The following is a 27,963-nucleotide window of genomic DNA, read 5'->3' as shown; positions in this document are numbered from 1 at the left end:
CTTTCATGTGTTAGAATATGTGCTTTTAATGAAGGGTTTACTTTTGCCCTTACACAAGATGGCTGCCGGGGATTCCTGAGCACCGAGGCTCAGGCGCAGTTGACCAGCATTGGCTGAGTGTATGGAGAGTGTGTAGAGGAGTGAGCGGCGTGCACCCGGTGGAAGAGTGGAAGAGAAGAGTCGGGAGATGGCGGATGTGAAGGTGAAGCAGGAGAGCGGGGACGCTGCTGACATAGAGAACAGGTGAGACTTTGTCACTGTCCTGGCCCTCTTCTCTTCCTTCCAAGGTGGCTCTCTAATGGACATGGCTGTGTGACTTCTGGCCTACTTTATTGGAGTGTGCTTGAGTGGGTCATCAAAGTGTCAGGGGGGCTCATTCATTTGTGACGTGTACACCCCATCTGACCGCTGTGATTAGTTCTGCACTCTTGTGACCCGTATTCAGCACACATTCCAGGATCTGAAGGATCCCGACTTTATTGTCAGGATCCTCCCAGATGCCTGGACTGGCAGCCGGCTCCCGCCCCCTCCACAGCCCAGCGCTCCAGTGAACGATGGAAGGGCGGAGCAGAGAACTGATGGCTGTGAAGGGCGGAGCAGAGAACTGGTGGCTGCTAAGGCTGGTTCACACTCCATGCATGAAACGCGCAGGGATCACATGCGGGACACGCGCAGGGATCACATGCGGGACACGCGCAGGGATCACATGCGGGAAACGCGCAGGGATCACATGCGGGAAACGCGCAGGGATCACATGCGGGAAACGCGCAGGGATCACATGCGGGAAACGCGCAGGGATCACATGCGGGAAACGCGCAGGGATCACATGCGGGAAACGCGCAGGGATCACATGCGGGACACGCGCAGGGATCACATGCGGGACACGCGCAGGGATCACATGCGGGACACGCTCAGGGATCACATGCGGGAAACGCTCAGGGATCACATGCGGGAAACGCACAGGGATCACATGCGGGAAACGCACAGGGATCACATGCGGGAAACGCACAGGGATCCCCTGCGGGAAAAGCACAGGGATCACTGGATTTCCTGCATTGAATCGGATAGCGATCGCACTTTGTTCATGCGATCTGCTGCGGATGTCAGTTAAAAGTCAACAGTGGTGTAGTGGTTAGCATATTCGGCTAGCAGCAAGAGGGTCACTGGTTCGAATCCCAACCACAACACTACCTGCCTGGAGTTTGCATGTTCTTCCTGTGCGGGTTTCCTCCCACACTCCAAAGACATGCTGGTAGGTTAACCGCTTGCCGACCAGCCGCTAGGTTCCTGCGAATCACCGTACCTGTACCACGGTTCGCAGGAGCGATCCTGTGGGCTTGCCCACTCACCAATGGGGAAGCCAAACCATGTGGCCACGATTGGTGCCGAGCACCCGCGATCGCTCCCTGTGAAGAGAGAACGGCAGTCTGCCATTGTAAACACAGCAGACCGTTGTTCTCTCAGCTATCAATACAGAGCCCCTGTGTTCCTCCTTTTTAGGATCACAGGTCTCTGTGTTGAATTCACAAGCCCATCCCCCTCACAGTTAGAAAACACCCCTTAGGCTCACATTTACCCCTTGATCACTCACTAGGTTAACCCCCTTCCCTGCCAGTGTCATTATTACAGTAACAGTGCATATTTTTAGCACTGATTACTGTATTAATGTCACTGGTCCCCCCAAAAATGTCAATTAGGGGTCCGATCTGTCCGCCGCAATGTCGCAGTCCTGCTAAAAACCGCTGATTGCTGCGATTACTAGTAAAAATAAATAAGTAAAAATGAATAAATCTTTCCCCTAGTTTGTAGACGTGATAACTTTTGCGCAAACCAATCAATATACTCTTATTGGGATTTTTGTTATCAAAAATATGTAGCAGAATACATATTGGCCTAAAATGATGAAAAAATTTGATTTCGAATTTTATTTTTTATTGAGAATGTTATAAAGCAGAAAGTTACATTTTTAGTTCCAAAACATCTGGGGTGCCAAGGTATGCCACCACTGCTATAGGGCCTGTGCTTAGCGGCTGCTCCACTACACATGGACCATGGGGGGGCGCACAAAGAGCAGTGCCTCCATTTACAGAATGCTTTGCAATTTTTTTAAATAAATGCAAGGTGTTCTCTGATTGGATGAGTTGTAGAGGATGTCACGATCGCCACCTCGTTCGGTCAGAGAATGCCTTCTATTCATTGAAAAAAATACCAAGTGTTCTATGAATGGATGCAATGCCAAGAAAGCAACCCTTGTTGGTCAGTGTGCAGAGTGCAAGGTGCTCATCACAGGGCCCGGAAGATTGCAGCTATTACTATAGTAGCACAGACTACTTCAGTGACTTTCCGTTATTCCCAATGGCCCTTCAGGTTTGAGATATTCATAGTTCCGTTGTGCCAATCTAATTATACAGTAGAGGTTATAGCTGGCTAGCTGTGTCTCTGCTTTAAAGCGGAGTTCCACCCATTTTTAATACATTGGATTACATAGATGTATGTAATCCCCTTTAAAACGACTTTTACCAATGGAAACTTTTTTTTTTTTTTGCTAGTAAATACCTTAATTTCTAGTTTATTCCTCCTCTCCTCACTTCCGGGTCCGATTGGCGATTCGCAGTGTGTGCTGGGATGTATTCCATGTCAGAAATCTCGCAGTATTACCCAGGAGCTGAGCTGTGCTGTGTGTATTCAGGCCGTGACCTGCCCCGCCTCCGCCCCGCCTCCTCTCAGTGAGTTGTACTGTATGCATTGTATTCAGGCCGTTCTCTGCCCCGCCTCCTCTCAGTGAGCGAGGACTGAAAGCATTATATCCTCACTGAGCTCACTGAGAGGAGGCGGGGCAGAGCACGTCCTTAATACAATGCATACAGTACAACTCACTGAGAGGAGGCGGGGCAGAGCACGTCCTGAATACAATGCATACAGTACAACTCACTGAGAGGAGGCGGGGCGGAGGCGGGGCAGGTCACGGCCTCAATACACACAGTACAGCTCAGCTCCTGGGTAATACTGCGAGATTTCTGGCATGGAATACATCCCCAGCACACACTGTGAATCGCCAATCGGACCCGGAAGTGAGGAGAGGAGGAATAAACTAGAAAATAAGGTATTTACTAGCAAAAAAAAGAAAAAAAGTTTCCATTGGTAAAAGTCGTTTTAAAGGGGATTACATACATCTAAAGTTACGAAAATGGGTGGAACTCCACTTTAAGTGACCACAAACTGTTGTATTAATCATACTTCTTTCTGGAAAAGATACAATTTATAACACCTGTATTGTTATATTATCAAATCTTGTATTGCATTTATTTCTGGAATTGAAATATCTGGCTAAAACGCAGTTTATTGACATTTCTTCTCCTTTTGATATTTTTTTTTTTTTTTGCATTTAAGGATCATAGAGCTGTGTCAGCAGTTTCCTCATGGTATTACAGATCAAGTTATCCAGAATGAGATGCCACACATTGAAGCAAAGCAGAGAGCATTGGCTATCAACCGCTTACTATCAGTTGTAAGTTATATAGGATGGGAGATAAGAGTGCTATAAGATGCCATTAAAGGTATATTAAAAGGACCATGGTGGTCCAAAATAACTATTTAATTCACTAAAAGGCCCCTTTCACACGAACTGTTGGACTTTGGCTTTTTGCTGCGGAAAGAGGAACTTATTTCCCGCAGCTAAATGCAGACAATGCATCCCTATTGCCCCGTTCACACACTGCGTTTAGCAATGTTTTCATAACGTACGGTTTTGTGTATTTAGAAAAAATTAAGTTGACAGCGTCCAGGAGTGATGTACCGCAGCTATCTGTATAAAAAACGCAGGTATTCATAGTACAAAGAAAAATAAGTAAACAGTTGCTATACAAAAGGCAAGATCTTACTACCGCATCTAAACGTAGCCGCATCTAAACGTAGCCGCATCTAATCGCACATAATCGCAATGTACAAATGGGAATAACCTTTGTGCCAGGAGTGTTGCAATTTCAAAATAACAAAACATTCTTTTACCAGCGGCACAACAGCCGCCCGTGTGAAAGGGGCCTTATGGAGTGGCTCGGAGACCTGTCTAAACTACGTAGCCCCAGCTACATACAGTGCACAGCGCTGAGTGGCGGCACAAAGATGAGACTTTCCTGGAACAAAATTGAGTTGGGCTCAGCTATTCAGAGGAAGCTTCTTCTTCTATGAATTCTATGCATGAATTCAAAGCTTCCTCTAATTGGCTGAGATGGAGCGGTAGGCTGACGTAGTCACAAACTTCGCCAATCAGACTTTTTAAAGTTAAAGCAGTATTAAACCCAACAGCAAATATGTATCATATTGCAGCTTCCCATTTCTTAGATGTGATGGCTGCATTAATTTTGTTTTTAGACTTTTCTTTATTTTATTTTCATCTGATAATCTAGCCAGTAAGTCTGTTGTTGTTTTTTTTTTTTTTTTAACAGAACAAGCTTTCCTGCAAATGTAGCAGTTAGGGAGTTGAGACAAACCATTTAGCAGGGGTGCTTACAATGATCAGCTTTTTATGTATGTAAAAGCTTTACCCTAAAAGGAACAAAATTGTTGCTGTCACTGCTTATAAAATGTTAGCTGGAGTTTGTTTTCTATTTGTTAGTGTATCTAAATCTGCTAGTGCATCTAACATTCCAATCAATCAGTTTTCTTAGGGAGGGAGTACAAGGCTGCCTGTGCATGTTGGTGCTGGCAGCATCTCCATATATGCCATTTTTCTATTTGAATTGTCTGGCAGCACTGTTTTTTTTTTTGGTCCACAAAATGCAGTAGATGCATCTACTGTAGAATGAAATTATTTGAATGTGTATGTGTGTTTGTATACTGAACAGAATTATAAATGCTACACTTTTGTTTTTGCCCCCATTTTTCATGAGCTGAACTCAAAGATCTAAAATTTTTCTATGTACACAAAAGGCCTATTTCCTTCAAATATTGTTCATAAATCTGTATTAGTGAGCACTTCTCCTTTGCCGAGATAAACATCCACCTCACAGTTGTGGCATATCAAGATGCTGATTAGACAATATGATTATTGCACAGGTGTGCCTTAGGCCCCTTTCACACATACGGTCCGATCAGATCCGCCTGTACGTTTTTCAGGCAGACCTGATCGGATGCTCCATTCATCCCTATGGGGCAGCGGATGTCAGCCGAGACATCTCCGCTGCCATCCGATCCGATCCTGTCCGTCCGTCAAATCCGGATGGATGGAAACCCTATTTTCCATCTGTCCGACAGATGGGATCGGATGAGAATGGACAGGCGGTCCTTTCTCCTCCAATTCCCCCTTAGAGGGCAGCGGGGATCTGACAGCTCTGTCTCCGCACGTAGAGCTGTCATCTGCCTGCTCAGCTGAGATCGGCGGATCGATCCCCCGCTGAGCAGAACGGAGTCCGCCGGCGAACAGACAGGTGTGAAAGGATCCCTAGGCTGGCTGAAATAAAAGGCCACTCTAAAATGTGCAGTTTTATCACACAGCACAATGTCACAGATGTCGCAGGTTTTGAGGGAGCAAGCAATTGGCATGCTGACTGCAGGAATGTCCACCAGAGCTGTTGCCCGTGAATTGAATGTTCATTTCTCTACCATAAGCCGTCTCCAAAGGCGTTTCAGAGAATTTGGCAGTACATCCAACCACCCTCACAACCGCAGACCACATGTAACCACGCCAGCCCAGGACCTCCACATCCAGCATCTTCTCCTCCAAGATTGTCTGAGGCCAGCCACCCGGACAACTGCTGCAACAGTCAGTTTGCATAACCAAAGAATTTCTGCACAAACTGTCAGAAACCGTCTCAGGGAAGCTCATCTGCATGCTCGTCGTCCTCATCGGGTCTTGACCTGACTGCAGTTCCTCTTCGTAAACGATTTGAGTGGGCAAATGCTCACATTCAATGGCGTCTGGCACTTTGAAGAGGTGTTTTCTTCACGGCTGAATCCCGGTTTTCACTGTACAGGGCAGATGGCAGACAGCGTGTATGGTGTTGTGTGAGTGAGCAGTTTGCTGATGTCAACGCTGTAGATCGAGTGGCCCATGGTGGCAGTGGGGTTATGGTATAGGCAGGCGCATGTTATGGACAACAAACACAGGTGCATTTTATTGATGGCATTTTGAATGCACAGAGATACCATGATGAGATCCTGAGGCCCATTGTTGTGCCATTCATCCACGACCATCACCTCATGTTGCAGCATGATAATGCACAGCCTCATGTTGCAAGGATCTGTACACAATTCCTAGAAGCTGAAAACATCCCAGTTCTTGCATGGCCAGCATACTCACCGGACATGTCACCCATTGAGCATGTTTGGGATGCTCTGCATCGGTATATATGACAGCGTGTTCCAGGTCCTGCCAGTATCCAGCAACTTCGCACAGCCATTGAAGAGGAATGGACCAACATTCCACAGGCCACAACAACCTGATCAACTCTATGCGAAGGAGATGTGTTACACTACATGAGGCAAATTGTGTTCACACCAGATACTGACTGGGTTTCAGACCCCCCCCCCCCCCCAATAAAGTATAACTGCACATTTTAGAGTGTCCTTTTCTGTGGCCAGCCTAAGGCACACCTGTGCAATAACCACGCTGTCTAATCAGCATCTTGATATGCCACACCTGTGAGGTGGATGGATTATCTAAGCAAAGGAGAAGTGCTCACTAACACAAATTTAGACAGATTTGTGAACAATATTGGAGAGAAATAGGTCTTTTGTGTATATAGAAAAAGTCTTAAATCTTTCAGTTCAGTGCATGAAAAATGGGGGCAAAAACAAAAGCGTTGCGCTTATAATTTTGTTATATATAGCTAAGCAGGCGTGCTCCCGACCTACGTCTGTGTGTCCGTTCACACACGAAGACACAAACCTTCAGCCTTTACAACCACTTTAATTTCTTTTGTATTTATGTATACTAAACCGTTTCATATTTTGTTCAAATTTTAGGGTCAGCTGGATCTCCTTAGAAGTGGAGCCGGTCTTTTGTACAGACTGAAAGATGCACAGACTGCTGGGTGAGCTATAATGACCCAAACAAACCAATTCTATTACATTACTATGTGGCCGGCGTGTGTTTGCTGTAATGTACTATAATATAGCTGTAGCTACACATGGTAAGCAGTGCTGTTTTATGACCGCAGTACATGCCACTTCCTGTCTGAATTTTTCAAGGTTTAAAAACAAAAAAAACATATATTTGCCCACAGAAATAGAGCAGGAGGGCCGTCCCCCCTGTCAAAACCCAGTAGCTCAGCAGGGTAGATACTAACATCGGATTTTTAGTACAGTGGCTCCTCCTGAGCTCCTTTTTTATTTTTTTTATTTTTTTTCGTTTTAGCCTACTGGGTTGAACCAAAAAAAAAAAAATGGATAGTGTTTCCCAATCTGTAAACTAGTATTCTATTCAAAATCAGTGCCATAGTGGCTACACCTCAAGTACTTACCATGTCACCCCATAGTAAAGGGCTGTATACTCGGGTCAAATATGGGGCGGTGTCATCCAGTTCAATAGACACTGACTGACATTCGGCCCCTTGCCAATGGCTGAGAGCACTGATTGGTGTGTTCCTGGGGGGTGAGAGGGCACATCCAAACTGGTGAAGGCCATTTAAAGGAATCTACCAGGAGCAGGGTGAATTTATCCTTACCCTGAGAGGGATTGGAAGCTCGTTATCGGGGACATATGAGGACAAGGAGTCCTGGTTATCACCCAAAAAAAATTAAAGTCGGGCTGAGCACTGCTTCTGCCGTTCAGGATTGTATTTTTATCAATGAATACAAAGCTTCCTCTGATTTGACTGAGGTGGAAATCATGACGCCCGGCTCTCCACCTCGGCAATTTAGAAGAAGCCTTGTATTAAAAGATGAAAACAAAATACTTCTCTTGGATTGAGGAAAAGCACTGGCAGCAGACGGGAAGTCATCTGTACTGCTGCCAGTACACAGCTTCACACCTCTTACTGTATGTTCTAATTCTATTTCAGTATATTACAGCACACACAGCAGCTGCATAGTTTATTAATAAATATATATTTTTTATTTTTTTTTAAAAACATGATATACTTCTAAATTGCACAGAGCGGCACCGTTTGTCCTCTTCTTGCGTCTCCCGCCAGTGCTCTTGGCTCCCTTCTCCTCTAGGTGTGCCACCATAGGAATCCGCTTCCAATGGTAGCACACCTGCGTGCTCGATCCCGAGCTGCACTGCCTGAATCCATAGACACAGACAGTGCGACTTGGCCCTGCTCCAAGCTCACAGTATTTGACTGACATCAGCAGGTGCCAATGGCCTGTGCGAGCCTATGAGAGCAGGGAGAGCCTCTACGATCAATGACAAAGCAAAGAAATTGTATAATTAGACTTAGAAGGCAGACGCCTTTTCCTGAGTATGCTGTCACTACATGGAGAGCGTTCTCATAGGACTTTTTATATATACAGCCTCCAAATTTTCTATAGAAAACCAAAATGCAATTTCCCTAAGCAAAGAATTATTTTGATGAGACTCCCTTTTCTTTTCTTTATTTGCAGTAAAATGAAGGGTTCCGACAATCAGGAAAAGTTAGTGTATCAGATTATCGAGGATGCTGGAAATAAAGGTATTCTTAGGTGAATTGGGTGTTTATTTATTACAAATTTTTATTCAAATACCAAAAAAATTTAACTTTCCTAGCACCAGAACAAAAAAATCACAGTAATGATAAATTGTAAATATTTATTGCTGCACATTTAATCATTTTTAGTACACATACATTATTGAAATCATATAGGCAATCTATTGCAACACATACATGAAATAAAATATGTTTGTTTTTATTTGCCTGTTTACAGTAAACCCCCGCTCCATCGCGGTTCAGTTTTTGCGGTCCCGGTATATTGCGGTTTTATTTGTAATGTTATTTTACTATATAAATCATTAAAAATGAAATATTTTTGTGTTTTCCATAGCTCTTGCTATGTCTCTCAGTATCTTTTATGTGTTTAACCACCTCCCACCCGGGCCATTGTACATATACGGCCGGGTGGGAGTCTCATCCTTCTGATCGGACGTTCCGGAACGTCCTTCAGAAGGAGCGAGATCGCGCCGCCGCGGGCACGCGCAGCGGCGCGATCTCGATGTGCCTGTGTCCCTAGGACACAGAGCAACAAATCTTGGCAGGAGGGCCCTGTGATTGGCCCTCCTGATCACATGACGGCTGTGTCCAATCACAGCCGTCATGTAATGTCAATACAGCCGTTGTAACGGCTTCAATCTCTTCTCCTCCTGACAGATCCTGACAGAGAGGATCTGTACTGCAGCCGGGGGGATCAGTGAGTATTTCTAATTACTCACTGATCACAGGGGGGGTCTGTGCTGGTAATCAGAGGATTGATTACCAGTGCAGCCCTGGGGGGAGGGAGTGCTACTAGAGCCACCAGGGATGCCCACCCATGACCACCAGGGATGCCCACCATGGCCACCAGGGATGGCAAACAGGCCTCAGAGAGCCTGCCAGTGGTGCCCCCTATCAGTGCTGCCCACCAGTGCCCGTTATTGCCCACCAGTGCCGCCCATCAGTGCCGCCTATCAGTGCCACCGATCAGTCCCCATCAGTGCTGCCTATCAGTGCCCATCAGCGCTGCCTATCAGTGCCCACCAATGCTGCATATCAGTGCTATCTATCAGTGCTGCATATCAGTGTCTCCTCATCAGTGCCTGTCAGTGCGGCGTCATCAGTGCTCATCAGTGCAGGAAAAAACGTATCTATATACAAAATTTTATAACCTAAACAAAAAATTTTTTTTTTTTTTTTTTTTTCAAACTTTTCGGTCTTTTTTTATTTGTGCACCAAAAAAGAAAAAACCTGGCGGTGATCAAATGCCACCAAAAGAAAGCTCTATTTGTGGGGAAAAAATGACATAAATTTGGTTTAGGTACAGTGTTGCATGACCGCGCAGTTGTCATTCAAAATGCAACAGCGCTAAAAGCTGAAAATTGGTCCGGGAAGGAAGGGGGTTTAAGTGCCCAGTATTGAGGTGGTTAAATGAGTTTCTATTGTTTTAAAAGTGTGTTTAAAGACCTTAAAATGCTTTTACACGTACAGTGACAGTAAAAAAAACATGCCTACAATGCATTTTAATAGGGTTTTTCTATTTCGCGGATTTTCACTTTTCGCGCCTGGGTCCTGAACGTAACCCCCGCAATGGAGGGGGGTTTACTGTATTTGTATAGTATGTGCAGTACCTACACGGCGTGCACAATTATTAGGCAAGTGAGTATTTTGACCAAATAATAATTTCTATGCATATTGTGCAACTCTAAGCTGTATAAACTTGTATGCTTATAGGATTTAAGCATATCAGGTGATGTGTATTTGTGTAATGAGGGAGGGTGTGGCCTAAGGAGATCAACACCCTATATCAAGGTGTGCATACTTTTTTAGGCAGCTTCTTTTCCTTCCAATGGACCAAAAAAGAGATTTAACTGACTCTGAAAAGTCAAAAATTGTAAAAACTCTTTCAGAGGGATGCAGCACTAATAAACTAAGATATTGGGGCCCGATCACAGAACCATCAAACGTTTTGTTGCATATAGTCAACAGGTTTCCAAGAAACGTGTAAAAAAAATAAAAAAGACTCAAATTAACTGCCAAAGATTTGAGAAGAATCAAAGGTGAATCTACCAGGAATCCATTATCCTCCAGTGCTGTCCTATTCCAGAACTGCAACCTACCTGGAGTGCTGAGACGTACAAGGTGTTCAGTGCTCAGAGACATAACCAAGGTAAGGACGGCTGAAACCCGACCACCACTCAACAAGACACAAGACTGGGCCAAGAAATATCTAAAGATAGATTTTTCAAAGGTTTTTATGGATTGATGAGATAAGTGACTCTTGGCGGACCAGATGGTTGGGCCTGTGGCTGGATCATTAACGGGCACAGAGCTCCATCAAGGTGGGGGGGTACTGGTATGGGCTGGCAATATTAAAGATGAGCTAGTTGGACCTTTCTGGGTTGAAGATGGGCTCAAAATCAAATCCCAAACCTATTGCAAGTTTTTAGAAGAAACCTTCTTCATACAGTGGTACAGGAAGAAGTCTGCATCTTTCAGGAATACCATGATATTTGAGCAGGACAATGCTCCATCGCATGCATAAAAGTACTCCACTGCATGGCTAGCCAGTAAAGTCCTTAAAGATGAAAGAATAATAACATGGCCCCCTTCTTCACCTGTCCTTTTAACCCTCTTGAGAACTTTTGGCCCTTTCTAAATGGGAGATTTACAGTGAAGGAAAACGGTACACCTCTCTGAACAGTGTCTGGGAGGCTGTGGTTGCTGTTGCACAAAAAGGTGATCGTCAACAGATCAAGATACTAACAGACTATATGAATGGAAAGCTTATTACTTGGCTATATTGGTCACTGAAATGTCAGAAATGTTTATTTGTAAATTTTGAGTTGTTTGTTAATTATTCTCACTTTAAGAGCCCATTCAGACTAGCGCGACTTGTCAGGCGACTTGTCAGCCTGACAAGTCGCGGTAGGTCGCGGTCCATTGAGTAGTACAGGACCCGTTCTAATTGGAGCGACACAAGTTGCTCCAACTTAGAAAAAGGGTCCTGTACTACTTTGGGGCGACCTGGGAGCGACTTGCATAGACTTCAATTATGTGAAGTCTCTGCAAGTCACGCCGAAGTCGCGGTGCACGCGACTTCACAGGTCGCCCCCCAAAGTCGGATCGCCTCAGTGTGAACCGGCTCTAACAGATGAAAATAAACAAATGAGATGGCAACATTTTCGTTTTTCATTTAGTTGCATAATAATTCTGCACACTAATAGTTGCCCAATAATTGTGCGCACACAGATAGGCTTCTTTCACACGGTCCGCCTCCGCAGGCGGATCCGTGTTGCTCAGCGGGGATCGATCCGCGATCCTCGCTGAGCCGGGCGGATGACAGCTCCGTCTCCGCTTGCAGAGCGGAGAGGGAGGTGTCTCAGCACCCGCTGCCCTCTATGGGGGATCGGAGGAGAGCGGACCGCTTGTCCGCTCTCATCAGATCCGCTCCGATTACTGAACGGATGGAAAAATAGGGTTTCCATCCGTCCAGATTTCAGCACAGGATCGGATGCGGATGGCAGCGGGTGTCAGCGGAGGTGACCTTCCCTGACACCTGCTGCCCCATAGAGCTGCATGGAGGATCCGATCAGATCCGCCTAAAAAACTGGCAGACGGATCTGATCAGACCGCCCGTGTGAAAGAGCCCATATTCTCCTAAGAAAGCCAAAACCTCACTTCTATTTTCCTAAATATTCAGGTTTGAGGTTTATAAACATTTTGGTTTTACAGAGAGCACTGTAGTTGTTCAATAATTTAAATTAAGCCTCAAAAATACAGCTTGTCTAATAATTGTGCACACGGTGTATTACATACACTTTAACTGCTACAACAAAATCTTTCTATGCTGGTTTACACTTCAGAAGATTCTTTGGGGCTAGAATGTCTTGCATGATTGGTGCTTTAAACTAGCCATACATGCAAAGATTTATCTAATATTTAAAATCCAAATAGAAATTGAACATTGATTCCTCCATCTACACTAACGACTTTGGATGGAGGAATCTCCCCTGTCGGCTGTTAAATTCCCACAGCTGCTGTATACCCAAACAGTGACTCCATCTGTTTGGATGCAGTCAGTGTTTGGCCAATAGTTTTCCACCTGGCTTCTTCAACAAAAATAAATTGAAAAAATCAATTTTCTGTGAGCCAGGTGATGCTAACAGGGTCACCACAGTGTGAATTTTGGCCAACTCATCTGTAATTTCAGCCATGTATAGCCAGCTTTAGAAAGTAAATTAGGAGCTATGACTAAATTTCCATAAAAAAGCTAAACTAAATTGCATCTGAGCACCAACAACTAAAAAAAAATATTGTATTAGTCGAAGCAAACACACCCATCCATCCATGTCCCAATGCTTTATTTTGCTGAGAAATTCATTTGAAAAACACCCCCTAGCATATCTGGCTGTGGCCTTCTTGAGTAAGGGCATACAATTCATATAGCATTTACGCAGACAGGAGGGTGGGCTTAGCTGGGAAAACCCCTTCTGAAGATTACTGGGATGTATTACATCACTGGCATAGGCCTAGAAAATAAAGGAAATAATTAAAAAAAGGTCTAAAACAAGTAAATATGATATACGTTCCTATCTATTTACTAATGCTAGCCGAATAAGGTTTAAAATGAGTCAGTGTTGATTGAGAGAGTGAAGTTGCACTTTAAGTACAGCTTGCATTTGTTACACCAAATATACTGGAGAAACGGTGATCATCGACACGGATAACAACTTTGCTTTCAACAAGCCTCCAGGCAATATGTTAAAGCAGTGCAGCTGCAACTAATATACATTTTATTTATTCATGTTTTTCTTAGGAATATGGAGCAGAGACATCCGATACAAAAGTAATCTTCCTCTCACTGAAATCAATAAAATCCTAAAGAACATGGAAAGCAAGAAGCTAATTAAAGCGGTCAAGTCAGTAGCGGTAAACGAATTATGAATTTATTTACAGTTTACATACTTGTAGGGATGCACCGAATATTCGGCGGCCGAACATTATTCGGCCGAAAATAGAAAAAATGGCACTTTCGGTGTTCGGCCGAATAAGTCAAAAGGCCGAATAATTTTTTCCCGAACAATAGGGCTGAACGATAGTCGATATGATATCGACTATCGTTCTGTGGCCGTAGGCGATATTCATATCGCCGAGGTCACGATATTTACAGGGGGAAGGGACTCGGAGGAGGACTCACAGACTTCCGTGAAGCCGGGACACTTCAGCGGTGAGCATACATACATTACTCACTCGTGCACTGCAGCCCGCCCCACACATTCAGTGAGTCTTACTCTCCTCCCTAGTTTTTTCAATGGCACATTCAGGAAGCCAATCACGCCGTGATTAGCTGCACAGCGAACCAATCACGCGTGCCTGCACACCTGATTGGTTCCGCTGTGCCGCTACTCACGGCGTGATTGGCTTCCTGAATGTGCCATTGAAAAAACTAGGGAGGAGAGTAAGACTCACTGAATGTGTGGGGCGGGCTGCAGTGCACGAGTGAGTAATGTATGTATGCGGCTGTGCTCCTTTCCAGGCTCCTACTAGTCAACCTCCAGACTCCTATTACCACCACTATGAGAGACTGTCTGTCACGGTATAATCTGATCGAGTCCACACTGACACTGACTGACTGTCACTGAGTAATTGATGTTACCACATTAACCCTGACCTGCCCAGTGCCCTGTATCTGCAATTAAAATTTACAAGGCTGCTTGCATGCTTCCTGATTTCCATTCCCAGCATCCTTCCCAATCCCTACAGTGTCACTAACATTAACCCTATGGTAAAAGGCTGCAGTGTGCACTGAATCCCATTCCCTACAGTAACATTTAGGGAGAGAGAGAGACATGAGAGGACAAGAGAGAGAGAGTGAGAGGACAAGAGAGAGAGACACACGAGAGGACAAGAGAGAGGACAAAAAATTGGCAAAATAAATGGAAAAAATGCGAAACGCCGCGTTCGGTATTCGGCCTTCGGCCAAACATTTTATTATTATTATTCGGCTTCGGCCAAGAATTTCATTTCGGTGCATCCCTACATACTTGCACCATATGTAACATGACTTATCTGTATGAAGTTTAAAGTTAGCTACAATACATGGCATTTTTGAGACTACAGATCACTTGTGTGCGTTACATCTATGCTTAGATATGTATATCGGAAATTTGAATAAAAAAAATAAGCAGGTAGGCCAATGCTTCATTCTATTATCAGTTATTAAAATGTATGTGTGTGTATATTTAAAATATATTGCTCAGCATAAATGAGTACATCCCTTTTTAACATCAATATCTCAATGAGCACAATTTCCAAAATTTTGACAAAACTGAGTTTTATAGAACATTTGTTTAGCTCATTACATGAAAGTAAGTTTAATAATCGAACTTAGATGACAAAATCTTCAGTTTTACTCAAATTAGTTGATGCAAAAATGAATACACCCCAACAAAAACTACTACATCTAGTATTATGTATGACCTCCCATATTTGTAAGGACCACACCAAGTCTGCTAGGCATGGAATGAACAAGGTTGTGACAAATTGCAACATCTATCTTTTCCATTCTTCAAGAAAAACCTCTTTCAGAGCCTGGATGCTGGATGGAGAGTGATACTCAACTTGTCTCTTCAGAATTCCCCATAGATGTTCCCCGATTGGGTTCAGATCAGGACACATCCTTAGCCAATGAATTACTTTCACCCTGTTCTTCTTCAGCAGTGGCCTTAGATGTGTGTTTTGGATCATTGTCCTATTGGAAAAGTGCACAACGACCAAGGGCACGGAGTGATGGTAGCATCTCTTTCAATATAGAGCAGTGCATCTGTGAATTCATGATACCATCAATGAAATGCAGCTCCTTGAAACCAGCAGCACTCATGCAGTCCCACAGAAGGACACTGCCACCACCATATTTCACTGTAGGCATCATGCATTTTTCTTTGTACTCCTCACCTTTGTGACGCCATACAGTTTTGAAGCCATCAGTTCCAAAAACATTCATCTTGGTCTCATCACTCCAGAGTACAGAGCCCCAGTAGTCTTCTTCTTTTTCAGCATGGGCCGTCCCAAATTCTCTGCTGGCTTTTTTGTGCATGGGCTTTAGAAGAGGCACGACACCCATGCATGCCATTCCTCTGCAGTGTATGCCGTATTGTGTCACAGGAAAAATCACCCCAGTTTGGCTTTCTGCCTCTTTAGCTAACTGCAGTGAACTTGCATGGCAGTTTTCTTCAACCCTTCTCATCAGAAGAAGCTCCTGTATAGGTGTTAACTTCCATGGACGGCCTGGACGTCTCTGTAAGATGGTTGCAGTGCCACCTTTGTTACATTTTTGTATCACTTTTGCTACAGTATTCTAACTGATAAGTAAGGCCTCTTTCACACTAGAGGACCGATCGGGTGCACCTGTCCATTTTTCAAGCAGACCTGATCGGGCCACCCATTGTCCTCTATGGGGTGGCGAATGTCAGAGGACATGTGTCTGCTGACCTGCTCGGCATCCGATCCAACAAGATCCGCTAAAAACAGACTTGGCGATACGTTTGCCATCCGTCCAGCAGGTCGAATCAGATGACAATCGGGTGGAAACGGACATGCAGTCTGTTTTCATCCAACCGCCCCATAGAAGAGAGGGGGCTCTGTCCGTGTCCACTCTGCATAGCGTAGCGGACACAGACCTGTCATCCGCCTGCTCAGCTTAGCGGAGAGATCCGCCCCCCCCGATGAGCAGGTGGATTTGGCTCGGACAGATCTGCCCCATGTGAAAGGGGCCTTAGGCTTTTCTGATCTTCTTGTAGCCTTAACTTTTCTTGTGTAAAGAAATTATTTTCTTCTCTGTCTTGTAACATTTCTCTTCCATGTGGTGCCATTTCTGACAGAATGAAATGGGAAGGGGTTTTCTTTAAGTAACGCCTTTTTATAATCAACTGTTTGCTGGACACCTGTTTAATGAATAATTACACTCACCTGTAGTTGAATTCTTGTTAATTAGGATTTTGTTGACTAAAATTGAGCTTTGCTCCTAAAACTTTCATTGGGGTGTATTCATTTTTGCAACATGGTCTTGAATGAATTTGTTAGGAAAAATACTTTTTTGTGTGTGCAAATTACCAAGTCTTGGTTGCAGTCGTATTTGTGGGAGTATTTGTAGTATAGTGTCCCATAGAAAATGTTGATTCTTTAACCATTTGCCGACCGCCCCATGCAGATTTATTGCGGCAGGGCGGCTCGACTGCGCATAATCACGTAGATCTATGTGATTATGTGGCGCGCTCCCGCTGTGTTCAGACACAGCGGGAGCCAGACCGCGGAAGGAGCGGGCTCGATCGCCTCTGGCCTCCCGCGATCTTCAGATAAACTGACAGGAGAGCCGCCTGCTTATGTAAACAAAGGTCCTGTCTCCTGTCACACAGGCACAGTGAGATTGTGTGTTTCAGCTAAGCTGAAACACCGATCTTTGTGTGCCTTTCACAGAGCCCTTCCACAGTTAGCAAGCACATTTAGGCTTACATTTAACCCCTTGATCACCCCCCAGTATTAACCCCTTCCCTGCCAGTGTCATTTATACAGTAACCGTGCATATTATTTAGCACTCATTACTGTATTAATGTCACTGGTCCCCAAAAAGTGTCAAAAATGTCAGTTAGGGGTCCTATCTGTCTGCAGCAATGTCGCAGTCCCGCTAAAAATCGCTGATCGCCGGTATTGCTAATTAAATTTAAAAAAATAAAAAGTTTAAAAATCTGTCTCATAGTTTGCAAACGCTATGACTTTTGCACAAACATATTAAAATGCTCTTTTTGGGATTTTATTTTTTACCAAAAATATGTAGAAGAGCACAAATTGGCCTAAACTGGTAAAAAAAAAAAAAAATTGATTTTTTTAAAAAAAAATTTATTGGGAATTTTTTATAGCAGAAAATAAAAAATATATATATTTTTTTTTCAAAATTATTCGCTTTTTTTTTTTTTTTTTTTTGTTTATAGCGCAAAATCTAAAAACTGGAGAGGTGATCCAATATCACCAAAAGAAAGCTCTATTTGTGGGAAAAATAGGACATCAATTGTGTTTGGGCACAGTGTCGCATGACTGCGCAGTTTTCCGTTAAAGTAGCGCAGTGCCCAATCGCAAAGAATGGCCTGGCTATTCAGGGGGTAAAACCTTTCAGAGCTGAAGTGGTTAAGGAAAGTAAAGTGTACTCGTTTATGCCGAGCAGTGTATGTGTATGTATTATTATGTGTGTTTGTTCAGTTGTTTTAAGCTTGTGTGTTTTTTATATCAGGCTTCAAAAAAGAAAGTGTACATGCTGTATAATGTACAGCCTGACCGCTCGGTGACGGGAGGAGCGTGGTACAGTGACCAGGACTTTGAGTCTGAATTTGTCGAAGTGTTAAACCAACAGTGTTTTAAATTCTTGCAAACTAAGGTGATTAATTTTGAATTTTATGTCTGTGTTTGTTTATGATAGTATATTATTGTCTGTTCTTTTTTGTTTGTATTCCAGATTTGCCATTTTATATTTGGAAAATTTGGCTGCTCAAACAATATCATTTTTCACCAGGAATGCATAACCTAAACCCAGTCTAGCTAAAACTGTTAACTTTGGACAGAATGGGAAAATAATCTGTCAGGTTTTTATATTCAAGCTGAGTCTCTTACTTGCTGTTGGTACAGGAAGTGATGAAAATCTCTCTGGTGGGGACACGGTCTACAGCAAAATACCTTTTATTAGTGAAATAGAGAAAAGAACCAGTGTCAGGTTTTTATTATTGTTTGTGACTTTCTGTCTCACTGACAACCATTCCCCTCATTTCTTGTCCTGCTGTCACAAGAACAGGAAGTGAATTAAAATCTCTATAGCTGGGCCATGGACAACAAATAAAACGTCACGTATTTACACTTTCAAAGGAAAAAAAAAAGACTGTAGTACAAATTTGAAGCCCAAATGTTGCCATGTTTCTTTTTTTTTTTCCCATATTTTTGTATGTTTAGAGAATGCTAAATACTTAAAAATTCTGCTAGGTTTATTGCTGGTAATTGGGGAGATCTGCCGTCAATGTCCTTCACAGTGATCAATGCCACTATTACAGAAAAAAAGAGGGGGAAGCTAAAATTTGACCAATGTGGCCAGAATAGGAGAATATTGGAATATCTTCAAAATGAGTCAAAATCCACAATTTAACAGGTGTCCCTTAGACATATGCCGGTTTTCGGTAATTCGATATATTGCGGTATTGCATAGCCACGGTATTGTTATTGTGGCATTTTTAAAATACCGAGTTTCTCTGCTCCTGGGTCTGACTTGTGAATTGATACATTTCAGTGAGCTGGATGACTCATTCACTCACACAGCTCTCCCAGTAACATAATTCATGTGCAGTCATGTTGAAACAGGAAGGGACCATAGTGTGGGGTTGTTTTCCAGGGGTTGGACTTGGCCCCTTAGTTCCAGTGAAGGAAACTCTCAAGGCATCAGCATACCAAGACATTTTGGATAATTTCATGCTCTCAAATTTGTGGGAACAGTTTGGGGATTGCCCCTTCCTGTTTCAACATGACTGCACATGACTGCAAAGAACACCTTTGGGATTAATTAGAGTGGAGACTGCAAGCCAGGCCTTCTCGTCCACATCAGTGCCTGACCTCACAAATGCGCTTCTGGAAGAATGTTCAAACATTCCCATAGACACACTCCTAAATCTTGGACAGCCTTCCCAGAAGAGTTGAAGCTGTTACAGCTACAAAGGGTGGGCCGACTCAGTATTTAACCCTACGGACTAAGACTGGGATGCCATTAAAATTCATGTGTGTGTAAGACAGGTGTCCCAATACTTTTGGTAATATAGTGTATGTGCCAATGTTCAAGCGTCCCCCAAGTTTTAAAAATAGAACCTCTTTTATGAAAATGAATTGTAGACAATTACTATCACTGTTCCTTATAAAGGAAGGCTTTTATTTTTATTTTTTCCCCATATTTAACAGGCAGAAGCAGCCAGGGACAGTAAGCAAAACCCAATGATCCAAAGAAACAGTTCTTTTGCATCATCTCATGAAGTCTGGAAATATATCTGTGAGCTTGGCATTAGCAAGGTAAAAAATACAAGACGTGCTGTAGTATCCATCGCTTGTGCCTGTAAGATTATCTGTAGAGATTTGTAATTGGTAGGTTACTTACTTACTTACTAAAAAAAAAAGCGTTTCAGGTGTAAAGTATTGGAACTTGGAGGTACATGCACATACAGTATCTCACATAAGTGAGTACACCCCTCACATTTTTGTAAATATTTTATTATATCTTTTCATGTGACAACACTGAAGAAATGACACTTTGCTACAATGTAAATTAGTGAGTGTACAGCTTGTATAACAGTGTAAATTTGCTGTCCCCTCAAAATAACTCAACACACAGCCATTAATGTCTAAACCGCTGGCAACAAAAGTGAGTACACCCCTAAGTAGAAATGTCCATACTGGGCCCAAAGTGTCAATATTTTGTGTGGCCACCATTATTTTCCAGCACTGCCTTAACCCTCTTGGGCATGGAGTTCACCGGAGCTGCACAGGTTGCCACTGGAGTCCTCTTCCACACCTCTATGACAACATTACGGAGCTAATGGATGTTATGGCACTATTCCCCTGCAAGCACCGGCTCGGCTCTACTCGGCCCTGCTTGGCCCGGTTTGGTTTTCCACTGCATGGTACCGCATGGTACGGTGTTGGAACGGTTCGGTATGGTTTGCTTTTCCACTATAGTAGTACTAAAGTAAGTGGGTGGGATAACAATGATTCTCTGACCAATCAGGGCTAGTAGTGACAAACAGTCAAGGCTGCATGCAAAGGATTGTGGGATATGGTACCGGTATGGCCCTGTTGGAACCACAACTGAGGTGGTACTGTTTAAGCTAGCCTTACCGTTCGGTTCCATGTAGTGGAAAAGCGCCGCTGTACCGAACCATTCCTACACCGTACCATGCGGTACCAACAGTGGAAAAGCACAAAAGCGAGCCGAACCGTTCAGTTCCATGCAGTGGAAAAGCGCCATTAGAGACTTCGCGCTCCTCCACCTTCTGTTTGAGGATGCCCCACAGGTGCTCAATAGAGTTCAGGTTTAGAGACATGACTGGCCAGCTGTACACTCACTACTTTACATTGTAGCAAAGTGTCATTTCTTCAGTGTTGTCACATGAAAAGACAATAAAATATTTACAAAAATGTGATTGGTGTACTCACTTTTGTGAGATACTGTACCTGCAATCTCTGGCCTTTCTGACAGGCAAAGCTCTGGCACTTCCGAATAGTGACTGTGCCTACCTGGCTGCCCTTTCTTTGTCCTGCACAATTGTGTTGCCAAGTGAGGCGGCCTATTATAGTGATTTATCCGTCAGAATGCATGGAGGGCAGGAAGTAGTGGCAGGTTCCAAGATTACGCAAATAGAATAGCTGCAACAGTGTGGTCTTAGGCTGGGATCACAACTTTTCCTGGACAGTATTTTGTAAAAGCCTGTGTTTTCATGCTTTACTACATGCTATATTTCATGATAGGATCTATTTAGACTTTGTTCACTCTAGTGCAATTTCAGATGCGACTAGGATCGCATGATAGTGGAAATCATGTTGTTTTTACTTGTGCCTGTACACATCAACGCAACTTGGCATGGCCTAATTTATGAAGAGGTTTCTGTACGACTTTGGTGCGATTCCAACATGTTGTTGGCCCCAAAGAATATGCAGACCACATAAGGTGCACTACATAATCGCACTGAAAATCGGATCACAGCAGTGTGAACCTAGCCTTGAACAAAATGCATGTGTGATTTTTAAAAATAAAATATGCAATTCCTCTTTATGAATTTCTTTTTCTAAAAGGTTGAATTATCAATGGAAGACATAGAAACTATTCTGAACACACTGATTTATGATGGGAAGGTAGAAATGACCATAATTGCAGCTAAAGAAGGAACAGTGGGCAGTGTGGATGGACAATTGAAACTTTACAGAGGAGTGAACCCAATCATACAGCCAGCAGGTTTAGTGCGTACACCTTGTGGCCTGTGCCCGGTAAGCTATGTGACCTGTTAAATCTCAGTTTACAGTTTTACTGTTTATCTTTTGTGCACTTGCTCATGTCTATGTTCTTGCGGTATGTCTCTCTTGCATTTTTAGTAAAAAGCCATAAACAAATTTCGATTTTCTTTCGTTTTCGGTTTACTGAAACAGTTGTCAGCCAAGCAGGAAGTAAAGGACTGAAGCCTAATGAAGGCCCAGATAGCAGTAAAGCCTGACAGGGATTCTAACCCTTATCCACTCTATTAAAAACTAACACAAAATAAGTTGCTGGTTGGACATATACATAAAGCTGATTTCCAACTTTTAGCGACATTTGAATAGTTCCTTTGGACCAAGCTGGTCCAAAGGATCTATTTACTTCACTAAGAGATGCAGCAGCTCTCAGTGCTATAAAAACTGCCTCCAGCCTCAGCTACATACAATATACAGTGCTGTGTTCCATCAGCGGAACCGGAACTTCCTGTCCCAGTCCCGGAACAAAATCAAGCCAGGATGATCAACGTTCAGCATTCCACAGGGACCTTGTATTCCATGAATGAATACAAAACTTCCTCTGATTGGGTGAAGGGAAGATTGTGACATCATCTGCCTGCCTCTCTACCTCAGCCAATCGGAGGAAGCTTTCTATTTTTTATAGTATACAAAGCTTCCTGCGAAAGGCTGAGCGCCACTTAGCCTGACTTGATTTTCTTCTGGGAGTGGGAGTTGCTGCATCTTAGTGAAGTAAATAGTTTGTTTGAACCATCTTGGTCAAAACTAGTGATCGACCGATATCATTTTTTTATTGCCGATACCGATATTTTCGTCATCGCATATCGGTATCGGCCGATATTTTCGTACATGTTTATTTATTTATTTTTTTACAGGTACTCTTGTGGAGGGATCCCAAACCCCTCCTCCGCACTTAAAAGCATTAATAACGCCAAGTTTGGCTGTTTTGAATGCTGTAATTGTTTTTGAATTTGGCGCAGAATACATGGAAGTGATGTCATGATATCACTTCCGGTTTCTTACATGGAGACCCGATCAGAGCCGAATGCAGCTTTGATCGGGTCTTCTCTTCGGCGACCATGCCGGCTGGTTGCCAGGGTCTCCCGGTGGGACAGGAGACACGGGCGAGCCACGGAAGGCGGCGGGAGGGGGGGACGTCCCCTCCCGCTCCTTGTAATGACAGCCGAGCAGCTTCTCAGCCGCATCAGTTGTCAGTACAAGACAGCCGACCGTCGGCTATGGACGCCGGTACCGGGGTGATGCCTCTAGCTGCAGGCATCACTCCCGTACAAGCACTTTCCCGAAATATCGTCAATATCGGTAACCTCGGGCCGATTCCGATTATATCGGGGAAAGTGCATATCGGCCCCCGATTAATCGGTCGATCCCTAGTCCAAACTATTTAACCACATCCTATTCAGTGTATGTGTATTAGCAGCCATGATCCAGGTGTCCTTTTTCTAATAGCCAGCAATGGGCTTTCGGGTCAAAGTAATCCAGGCGGCTCTACAGCCACCAGATCACTTTACATGTCTTGGAACAGTGCCCCCCCCCCCCCCCCGCCACTGCCTGTTCCTGGGATTTCCCATACCACCAGGGAGCCTGGGACCACTGCAAGTGTTCAGATCAGCTGCCCATAGAGGAGGAGGAACATATGTTTCTTTCTCTATGATGAATGAAGCCGGTAGAGTTCGGTTTCAGTTTAGTATTTACCTAACCGGTACTGGCCAGGGAAGCAGCCAATCAAACAGATTTTGGTTTGATCAGTAGCCTTGGAGGGCAGAGAAGGGATTAAGGGGTCTAAAAGACCCTATATATTTCAAAAAGAGTACCTATCACTGCCCAAGCTGTCTCAAAGGATGTTGCTCATTAAATTTCAACCCCCGCCCTCAAGCTTACGCTCAAATGCAAACACACACGTAGGTTCCACATGCATATGTAAACAGTGTGCACTAAAATGCATGCAAGTGTATTTTTTTCATGAAAATTTGTGTTAAACAGCTGTGCAAATATCGTGCAACAAAAAAATGTTAACAGCCATCATTTTATTTTCTAGGGCCTCTGCTTTCAGAAAATGAGTAATTTTCTAGCAAAAAAAATGTGATAACCTATATGTGAAAATTTGTCAAAATTGATCTGAATGGCAAGGGGGTAAATTGCAGTAAAAGCTGGATATTTGCTTTAACGCTGCCTACTGAACTATTGCTAAGAGTGTTGTAGAACCTACTTCAGTATGATTATCGATATTCATCTATCGTTTGTACCTACGCTTAACGTTCCTTTTCTTTTTGTTTACTTGGACAGGTTTTTGATGACTGCCAAGAAGGTGGTGATATTTCTCCATCGAACTGTATATATATGTCTGAGTGGATGGAATACTGATGGAGGCCTAATGGATAGCAAAGTGACACAGGACAAGAGATCTACCTATAAGCTTGACACACTTTGGTGTATCCAACTGTACAAACTGTACTAAATTATTTATTTTAGATGTTTACAATTTTTATTGTTATTCAGATTCCACTTTTGATATTACTTCAGTTAAAATCATAGCCAAACCAAAGAGCGATGTCGTTTTATTTAACTCATTATTCAGCTATCAAATTGTAAATGTGATAATAAACCTCTCGGAAGGAACCATAAATACTATAAAAAAGTATTTATAATTTTTAGTGAGATGCTAAATAAATGATAGCAAGGTATAAACATTTGCTTTTCTTTTTTTTAAAAAGTGCTCTGAAGGCAGTACAAACATATTTTGAAATTCCATATGTAGATAGAAGAAAATATTTGGGTATGTTATCAGAGATAAAGGCATATTTCGTCAATTCGTTTTAATTTTTATTTCTTTTGCAGTTAGGCCCCGCACACTGGGCATTTACGGCAGTGTATGGGGCTATAGGGTTTAGCTGCAGGTGGCACAAGTGTCCCATCCAAACCCCATTGCCGGCAGCTTGTTAACCACTTCAATACTGAACACTTTTACTCTTTCTGCCAAGGTCAATTTTCAGCTTTTAGAGTAACAATTTAAAAAAAAAATGTATAACATGCATTGCTACACTCACTCCTGAATAGCAACAAGTGCTGCTTGATCAGCCTGGATTATAAAAGAAACAAACACCACAAGGGGCTATTTGTGTCCCAGAAGGCGGCTCAGCACCGCCTCTCGCCACTAGTGACATGGAGCCACAGCTGAGTCAGTCCCGGATGTTCCCCCAAGAAGAAAAAATGCAGTGCTACCACTGCTGTGAAAAATATTGCTAAAAGGAAAGTGATGGTGACACCCTCTGTGCCTAAATGTCTCCAAAAGAAAATTAATACTAGTGGTGTCAGCCTCCGTGGGTGTACTGATGCTTTAAAAAGGTTAACAATAGTAATGCCCCCCACTTTGGCTAGACTAGGCTTAAGAAATGTTAACAGTTAGAGTCCATTCACACTGCCGCAACTTGTGTGGCCTCAAGTCGCTTGACATAACAAATCCCATGTAAATGAATGAGAGCCGTCTTAATATGCACTACTGAAGTCGCTCCGACTTCAGAAAAGGGTCCTGTACTACTTTGAGGCGACTTGTATCCGACTTGTGCCAATAGACTTCAATGGGAGTCGCCTCCAAGTCGGATCCTAATCTTATTTGAAGCGACTTGTTATCAGACTTTCCAGGAAGAAGAAAGAGATTAGCCAGGCATTCCCCACATTGCAGCCATGCCTACAGTTCCTATATAGTTACACATCCCATGAGGCATTGTAAAACTCTGACATTCACAGACATGACTAGGCATGATGGGAATTGTAGTTCCTGAACAGCTGCAGGGTCGTAGTTTGAAGACCCCTGATATATACGATTATCTCTGCCTGGTCTGTGTGAGTGGCACTGGTGGACACAAATTCATGGCACTGATACATGGCACTGGTGGACACTGATACGTGGCACTGGTGGGCAGTGGCACTGGTGGACACTGATACGTGGCACTGGTGGACACTGATTCGTGGCACCGGTGGACACTGATTTGTGGCACTGGTGGACACTGATTTGAGGCACTGATACGTGGCACTGGTGGGCAATGAGGAAATGAGTAAAAAAAAAAAAACAGAAAAGGGGAATTAGGTCACAACACATCATATTCTGATTGGCCAAATACAAAGTCGTCTGTCATATAAGTTGCGCAAAATAATTCACAAGTCGCGCTGAAGTCGCTCCGACATGGGGCGACTTATGGTCGCGGCAGTGTGAACCGGCTCTCATGGTATCCCCCCCCCCCCCCTATGTATATATAAATACTATAGTGACTTTTAATGATGTGGTTTATTATATTTCAACGAACAACAGTGTATAACTCGTATATTCCAAAGTGAAAACAAAAAATAAATGTTGGAGAGTTATGGTGACCCCCTCTGTGTTTTTTTTAGTCACTATTAAATATATATATATATATATATAGTGACATCATTACTATTAACATTTCTTAAGCATACCCACAGAGGGTGACATCGCTATTAACATTTTTATTAACCACTTACCCACTGGGCCCCAAGTGGCACGCAGAAAGCGCGATTCTGACAGGACGTCATGGTACGCCCTCCCAGAATTAGCCGTCCGCGCTGTAGCCATCATTCGGCTATGGCCCGGTTGGCAAGTGGTTAAGCATCAGTACACTTATGGAGGGTGACACCACATACTGTTAACATTGGGTATCTGTACACCCTTGGAGGGTGACACCACTATTTTAAATTATCTTTTGGAGACCTTTAGGCACGGAGGCTGTCACCATCACTTAACAATATTGTTTACAGTAGAAGTAGCACTGCATTTTTTCTTCTTGATAATAAAGTTAGAGAACCACTAAGTTTATCTAGCCAACACTGCAACAGGCTTCACTTAAAGGGTAACTTTTGCGCAACTTATATGAAAAAAAATTGCAAATAAAGAAAAAACAATATAGCGTATACAATTGTGACACAAATCATATTGTAATTGAATGGTATTAAAAATGACCTTTCCTTTTCAATCTGCAACTGTTATAATTTTCTGAAAATGCAATACAACATGTCTACCTGGAGGTGTTCTGTATACAGAATGTGTACTGACCACACCCCAGAAACATCATTTCCTGCTTGTGTGATTGGCTCACCAATTTTACCAGAAGTCAACCTAATGCCCCGTACACACGTGCAGATTATCTGAAGACTTTTGTCTTCAGATTTACCTTTTCTATGTAGTGCAAGGGCCTGCCGGATTGCATACAAATTGAAAGTGTTTAGGTTTGACCTCATGTTATATGGTTTTGGTAAGTCTGCAGACAAAAGTCTTCAGATAATCTGCACGTGTGTACGGGGCATTAGATACAAGTCAGATTTCTGGCATCCCCTGCAACAAAAATGTAATTGAAACACGTCTAAAGGGATGCAGGCCCAGCAGCTTTCCTCATTAGTGCCCTGCAGCTGCACAGCTGATAGATAAATATGAAATCACTCCCATTTGACCCACTTGGCACAGAGGAACAAATAAAGATTTCTTCAGAATAACTAAAAGGTAGGAATCTGCAACAAAGCTTGTTAACATCCCTGCAATGTACAGAGATCACCCAGAGGGGAATGTTTTTTTCTCAACAAAAGTGGAGTTACGCTTTAAAGAAAGCTTGTCTTTAGAGAAGCATGGAGGATACTATTGCTGAGCACTCCTAAAAAATATTGCTGGTCATGCTGATCATCTTGAGTTTAAATTGCTGCCCTCAGAACAAGTATGTAGATAATGACTTCTGACTTAAATTTTGCATTCCTCTATATCCTTATTTTTGGTAAGAAAGTATTAGTGGGTCAAAATAACAGCCAGTCAGTTAGCATTTTTTGAAGAAGGTCAGCAGTGGCAATTCTTTATATACCTCACCATGATAGCATTTACCCCAATATGAGTTTTGCATATCTTCCCATGCAGAATAGCTACACGCACCTCTAGATAGACTTGGTAATGTACTTCCTGAAGCTTGTGCTGTGTTTCTTTTCTGACTCCTTTCTGCATTTCCAATTACATTAAGTGAGGCAGGTTTAATTTTAAATAGTTTCTGATCCTTTTCTTTTTTTTTCTATGTGGGAGGATTTCAGATGAGTGGCTACAGTTCTGTTCAGCAGGGAATCCATCATGTTTAGGTCTAAAAAACATAGTTGGAAGTAGTTGAATGTAAAGGATGCACATCTTTTTACATCCACATGCCCCCAGACTAACATTACGCTTCCTCACATGCGAATCTGATGAGAGCGCTTGTCTGAAAGGACCCTAATAATAAGGCTGTTTCAGCAT

The 27,963-nt window shown here is 43.1% G+C and overlaps 1 protein-coding gene across 1 annotated transcript; it reads left to right on the top strand.

The window, feature by feature from the left end:
• Positions 1-43: 43 nt before the first annotated feature.
• Positions 44-24,374, top strand: POLR3F (RNA polymerase III subunit F). Its single transcript, XM_082252306.1, has 9 exons — positions 44-243; positions 3,391-3,508; positions 6,964-7,031; positions 8,545-8,612; positions 13,426-13,538; positions 17,893-18,036; positions 19,593-19,700; positions 21,477-21,668; positions 23,973-24,374. Exons 1-9 carry the CDS (start codon positions 188-190, stop codon positions 24,048-24,050), a joined length of 945 nt encoding a protein of 314 aa, XP_082108432.1. The 5' UTR covers positions 44-187; the 3' UTR covers positions 24,051-24,374.
• Positions 24,375-27,963: the final 3,589 nt, after the last annotated feature.

This window comes from Pelophylax lessonae (assembly GCF_965119305.1).
Source record: "Pelophylax lessonae genome assembly, chromosome: 3".
Classification (NCBI taxonomy): domain Eukaryota; kingdom Metazoa; phylum Chordata; class Amphibia; order Anura; family Ranidae; genus Pelophylax; species Pelophylax lessonae.
Note: the sequence above shows the minus strand (reverse complement) of the source record. Positions and strands in the feature narration are given on the sequence as shown.

Coding starts and splice junctions, on each gene's coding strand:
- POLR3F (XM_082252306.1), top strand. CDS start 188: ATGGCGGATGTGAAGGTGAAGCAGGAGAGCGGGGACGCTGCTGACATA. Junction 3,509..6,963: donor TCAACCGCTTACTATCAGTT/GTAAGTTATATA, acceptor TTCAAATTTTAG/GGTCAGCTGGATCTCCTTAG. Junction 7,032..8,544: donor AAAGATGCACAGACTGCTGG/GTGAGCTATAAT, acceptor CTTTATTTGCAG/TAAAATGAAGGGTTCCGACA.